The 6,438-nt window shown below is 40.7% G+C and overlaps 1 protein-coding gene across 1 annotated transcript in view; it reads left to right on the forward strand.

The window, feature by feature from the left end:
- The window catches only part of Tet (tet methylcytosine dioxygenase-like), a 57,891-nt gene extending 52,448 nt beyond the window's left edge, over positions 1-5,443 (forward strand). The window contains 6 exon segments of the mRNA XM_018508862.1: positions 1-1,096; positions 1,380-1,555; positions 1,694-2,047; positions 2,120-2,347; positions 2,469-2,623; positions 2,763-5,443. The exon segment at positions 1-1,096 is cut by the window's left edge and continues 28 nt beyond it. Of these exon segments, the coding sequence (XP_018364364.1) occupies positions 1-1,096; positions 1,380-1,555; positions 1,694-2,047; positions 2,120-2,347; positions 2,469-2,623; positions 2,763-5,376 (4,623 nt within the window). The 3' untranslated portion in view covers positions 5,377-5,443.
- The last annotated feature ends 995 nt before the right edge of the window (positions 5,444-6,438 follow it).

The following is a 6,438-nucleotide window of genomic DNA, read 5'->3' on the forward strand; positions in this document are numbered from 1 at the left end:
CAGCAGCAGCAACAACAACAACAGCAGCAGCAGCAAATACAACAACAACAGCAAACCCATCAACACCATCAGATGCAATCACAACATACTAATACCAATAATGGATCTTCTTCGGAATATCCAACGGACGATCAAATACGCGATGCACATGAAAGCAACGAGAAGATGCAAGAAAAACGCACGGATCATTTTATCAATCAATCAAACATTATTTCGATGACGACATCTAATGAAAACTTGACCGGTAATTTTTTATTGCATAGCCACCACCCTCGGGTAGAGAATTTGCCCGACGGTGGTGGCTTATGGGAATGGACGGAAGGAGAACATAATCACAATAATAACGATATTGATAATAAAGATGATAATTCCGCATTACCAGAAAATGGAATGACAGTTTTCGAAAATTTTATGAAGCTCACCGCAGAAAATAAGAGTCAATCATATGACAAAGACGAAGATCAACATTCCTGGGAGGCAGAAGGAAGAAATGATAAAGATCAAGAGATCGACGACAAGTCTTTCCAACAAAGATTGTGCATGGATCAAATTGAGAACACGTCTTTCGAGAGGTCCCAGAAGATATCCGAAAGCGATGGAATAAAAACCGATAATTTGGATTTTTTGAAGACGACAAACGCTGCCGATCATATATCTTTCCAAGATAAATACGATTCTAATCGGTTAATTAAACAGGAGAACACCGAAGAACATAATTATGTCCACGTATCCCATGATGCGTCCAACATAGTCGAGAACGAAGAGAATCAAGAGATTACTCGAGATTATAAGTTTCGCGGCGATGGTGGACCCGCAAAGGTGTCGCCGGGTACCGGTTCGTGGTGCTGTCGAAGAGGTGGGACCGAACAGCCGACTCCTGAACACCTAAGAGACGGCTGTTGTCAGGGTCTCCAAACCAAGGATGAAATATTAGACGATTCCACGGAAAAAGCTGAGTTAAAGAACGAAGGACCACACAGTCCGCATACTCCAACTACGACGACTGTGACGACAAAGTTGCAAGATCATTTGGACAAATTGAAGAACAATGTCAGGACCGAAGTACCGGACTGCAACTGCTTCCCCGCCGATAAATGTGAGTTACAATTACGTATTCCGTACTACACTAACATTGAAAAAGCACACTAACCACGAAAGAACACACGGAAGAAAGTTATAAACATACTAATATACATTTTATTACCAATAACACCAACCGGTTATGCATCCTGAAATCCGGAGGAGAATGTGTGTACCTAACGTAACCCCTATTCGCAAGGTCGTATCTACTATGTGCGCGGCATAAATGTTTCCGCTTCCGTTACTTCCTTTCGTTTACGCGTCAGCCGCTCGTAAATAAAATGTGGTTCAACCACAAGGTCCACCAGAGCCTGGTTCGTACTACACTCACCTCGGAGCGGCTGCAAGTCTACCTGATCTTCGGAATGATCTCGAACGAAGAACTGGCCTTAAGGGCGACGCGATAAGATTCGAAAAGGTCGTCTATACTGGCAAAGAGGGCAAAACCACGCAAGGGTGTCCAATGGCCAAGTGGGTAAGTCATTTTCTGAAAACAATTGGATAATTACTGTAGTTAGCAACGATTATAAAGATGTCAGTAAAGAAACATATTGTAGCAACAGCGTTTGTTTTTCTCCTTACGCGAAATTGTAAAACATTAATAATTTGTTAGATCATCCGACGATCCGGCATTGATGAGAAAATCTTAACCGTGGTGAAACATCGTCAAGGTCACAAGTGTCCAACCGCCTGGATCGTTGTAGCTATGGTTGCCTGGGAAGGAGTACCGACTCACGAAGCGGATCGTATCTATACTCTCTTAAGTCACAAACTCAATCGATTCGGTCTCCCAACCACCAGACGGTGCGGTACCAACGAACCGCGAACATGTGCATGCCAAGGACTCGATCCTGATTCATGCGGCGCCAGCTTTTCCTTTGGCTGCTCCTGGTCAATGTACTATAACGGCTGCAAATATGCCAGAAGTAAAACCGTCCGCAAGTTTCGATTGTCTGTACGATCGGAGGTAAATATCTTGAAGACAATTAAAATGACTAAAAAAACAGTTGCATATTGTAACGAAAGAATTGTTTCGCAGGAACAAGAAGTCGAAGAGAGAATGCACGTTCTGGCGACGCTTTTGTCACCTTTGTATCTTAGTCTTGCGCCAGAGGCTTTCAATAATCAAACTCAATTCGAGCGGGAAGCGAGCGAATGCCGTTTAGGATTTAAACCAGGTCGACCTTTTTCCGGTGTTACGGCTTGCATTGATTTCTGTGCACACTCCCATCGGGATCTACACAACATGAATAACGGATGTACCGTGGTGCGTGAATTTTATATTTAATTCGATTCACGATGTAATATTTTTTTTTTCTCTATAGTATCTAGAAAAAATGAAACTTGTTTTTTATAAGTATTATAACATTTTTTATTACGTTTATCAGGTAGTTACTCTGACAAAACATCGAACATTATCGAAACCCGAAGACGAACAGTTACATGTGCTACCTCTTTACATAATGGATGACACAGACGAATTTGGTTCAAAGGAAGGTCAAGAGAAGAAGGTTCGCTCCGGTGCACTTGAATTTTTATCTAAGTTAGTATCTTATAAGTATTTAAAAATATGTATATAAAAAAATTGTTTCACATAATTATTGATAGTTATGACTGTAGATGTGAAAAGAAAGGGAAATGCTACACGTATACATAAAACATATCTTTTACTTTTTGTTTAGATATCCATGCGAGGTTCGAGTTAGATCGGTACCTCTTCAACCGTGTAGACGTCATGGTAAAAAAAGGAAAGACGATGAATCGGATGTTCAGACCAGCAAAAAGGATTCAGCCAAAATTATGACGGAAAAAATAACTGATTCCGGACGTTCAGGACACGTAGATTTTTCTAAGCTACAATCGCAGTTAACTCTGGAGATGACGCCCATGTTCGAGGGAATTGACGCGCAGTTGCAGAGCTCTCAGGTATCATCCACGGTCTTAGATAGTCCGGTGTCCATGTATCAAGGATGGGGAGCATATCAAGGTGAGCAACAGTGGAATCGAAACGGCTGGCTCGAACAGCGTAAAAATAATTGGTTGAATTCATGGGGAGAATATCCTTCATTTGGTGGTTTAGAGAGGGACATCAAAGTGGATCCAGACAGTACCAGTTTAGATGATACTAGGCCCAGGAGTACCGTTTCTCAAGAAGAGCACAGACCAGGCTCGAGGAATCTACCTAACTCTACAGTGGATTCAGCCAGAGGATGTTATGGAAGTTCACCTAGAATTCATCCGGTTTCACCTCGTTCGCACATATCAGGAGAGGTGTCTTATAATGTATCACCCAGGGGCTGTACCACAACGTCTCAGGATCCAAAAATGGTTCCATTGAAAGGATTGGAACATTCAAACATGGAAAATAATTACGATCATCAAATGGCTTCTGGAATTTACACTGCTTCTGTCAACGGACAAAATGACTATTCTCCCTCAAAATTCGGCTCCGTCAATCCATCATTCGGCATGGAGATGACACATCGAAATATTCCATCCAAGATGAATCAGTCGCCAGTTCATGTACGTAATACAAATCAAGATTGTGTCACTAATCAATTGAGATTACCATCTCCTAAATATATGGGAGATTTTAATTCGCAGAAATACCCGGATACGATGACACAAAATTACATGGATGCTGAAAACTCTACAAAATTGCCATTACTGAGGCCACAAGTTGAACAAACATTTGCAAATAGGATGCAACATCTATCTCCATCGAAACAAATGCAACCATCTGTAAATTCTAGCTATCATAATCAATATTACGATGGTAACACGTCAAATTTATATTCTTACATGGAAAATAGTAATCATAAATCTATAGAAACTCCAAACTCGAATGTTTTGGGACATAATTCCTTGCATTTGCCAGAACAACGAAATGACGCGCAATGCTCGTCGAATGATCAGCGAAAATCCATTTATCATGCACACAGACAATCGGAAGCAAAATCCTTTGTTAGCAATCATCCTCCATCGCCATCTTCCGATCAAGTTTCTTGCCCACAGAATTGGAATATGGCGAATTCATGGTGTTCTAATCAAGTCAAAAATCCACATCAATTTGATCAGCAGACGGGCGACAAGAAAATTTGGGTCGGTAAACTAACAAGATCGGACCAAACTAAAACTACTTGGGAAACGTCATCTGAACCATCACCATTCCGAGTGCCAAGAGGAAGACCACCCTCGCGAACAATATCCAATCAGAATTTATCTGCGGAATCTAATGCTTATCCAAATCCTTTGGCCCGAACATTTTTAAAACCTCCAGATTCCAAGCCTATATTTCCGGACGCTCCATCTAGCAACACAGCCCAAAACGGATGTGTATCTAATCACTTGAAGGATAGTTGCACGGAAGATAAATTGCGAGAAGGATTTTATGATAACAAGCAAGAAGTATCCAATTCCAATTCTCTCGCATGGACTGATGAAGTGAAACAAGATCTCCATGCTATGTCTGGTTTAAATCACCATGCGTTTCCTCAATACGGATATCCACCCTATCCAGTGTTCGAGAAACCTTATACGAACTCATGGGAAGGTTACAACTATAACCATAATCAATCCCCATATCAAACACCGGAACAATTTTATCAACAACCAAAACGTGAAGGTTGCTTCCATTCGTCTCAATATCCGTATCAAGGCCTGAACCCTACGTATCAAGGTTTGAATTCCGGCTGGACGAGGTGGGATACACCGCGGTGGGATATTTATGGACCGGCACCTTATTTCCCGGTCCTGCCCGAGCCTCCTCCGAAGGCAGAACCACTCGGCGAAATAACGGACTATTCTGAGAATGAGGAATGTTTCAAGGATCCTCAAATGGGTGGTGTTGCAATTGCCTTAAGCCATGGTAGTGTACTCTTCGAATGTGCGAAGCACGAGATGCATGCCACCACCGCACTAAGAAAACCCAATCGACTCAATCCGACTAGAATTAGCTTGGTATTCTATCAACATCGCAATTTAAACAGATCCAAACACGGTTGGGAGGAATGGGAGGAAAAGATGCGACTGCGAAAATTGGGTATCACAACATCGACTAGCAATGCGTCCGTGTCGACAACCAATCCATCGACTCCAACTACCGCGACAAGCCCTGGTAGTACAACAAACGAAAAAATGACGCCACTTCCACCACTTTCGCACATTCCAAATGTCCCCAGTTCACAGTTCATGATGAGATCACCTACTTACACCACGATGACTTGGACAACGCTCTTCCCAATGCATCCATGTATGATAACTGGACCATACCAAGAAGGTGGTGCGATTGGATGAGTCGAGGTTGGACGATACAGCTTCGATCGTCGATGACCGAAGCTTGTATTGAAATATGCCATCACCAAAAATCGAATCAGCTATAAAGAATTCGAGAGATAAGATCCTGAAGAAGAATCGCGATAAATCCGATCGAGGATAAAATGATGAGGCGGCAACTTTACCATGAGAGGCTTTATATTGTTATTATCGTTATAGTTAGTTATTCCGAAAACGAGAAACACACACTTTGCACTGCCATTTTTCTATTTCGAGTTTTACGCAAGATTTAAACATAGCGACAAAACGTGCTTGAAAAAAAGCCTCGCCGAGTGTGATTACATCACTCTTTGTCGGGCTCGCGTTTTATACTGACTTTTTACTGAGTTGAACTCGAAAGAGACTCTCGTAATCGAGACAGAGGCTGCAAAATCGAGACAATGGTAATGATCGAGGCTATTGACGTATCAGGAAAGCTCCGATGAAAGCTACGCCTTGCGAAGACTTTGATACGAAGATTTTCGTATTCTGACCCTGTACACTTTAAGTAATATCGCTACGTATAACGGTTTCGTGTTGGTAGAATTGTAATCTTACTAGCTAGTCGAAGTCTAGATGATGAATCACGCGATATCACACGTACACATAAAAGCACACATTGAACGTATATGCACTTCAAGACATCCAAGGAAACTTGCACGACGTGATCTCAGAATTATCGCACCTTTCTAGGGACTTCGTAAAAAAGTAAAAGAAAAAAATTAGTCATGTTCATATATGTACATAAATATTGCATAAAAATATCGATTATCCAAATTAAATAAAATTAATAAAAAAGAAAGCTTTAGGTAAAATATTATTTGTCATATAAAATATATAATATTATATACATTAATAATATGTAATTATATTATATATTATTATTTTGCCTAAGACTTTCTCTACTAATATTATCTATTTATATAATAATATATATATAATATTACATTTATATATTATATTACAGGGAATGGAAGTAACTCGTTACTTGTAACGAAGTTACAGTTACAAGTTACTTTTTTGGTAACTTTACTAGTAACTGCG

The sequence above is a fragment of the Trachymyrmex cornetzi genome, unplaced genomic scaffold (assembly GCF_001594075.2).
Source record: "Trachymyrmex cornetzi isolate Tcor2-1 unplaced genomic scaffold, Tcor1.1 scaffold276, whole genome shotgun sequence".
NCBI classification, from domain to species: domain Eukaryota; kingdom Metazoa; phylum Arthropoda; class Insecta; order Hymenoptera; family Formicidae; genus Trachymyrmex; species Trachymyrmex cornetzi.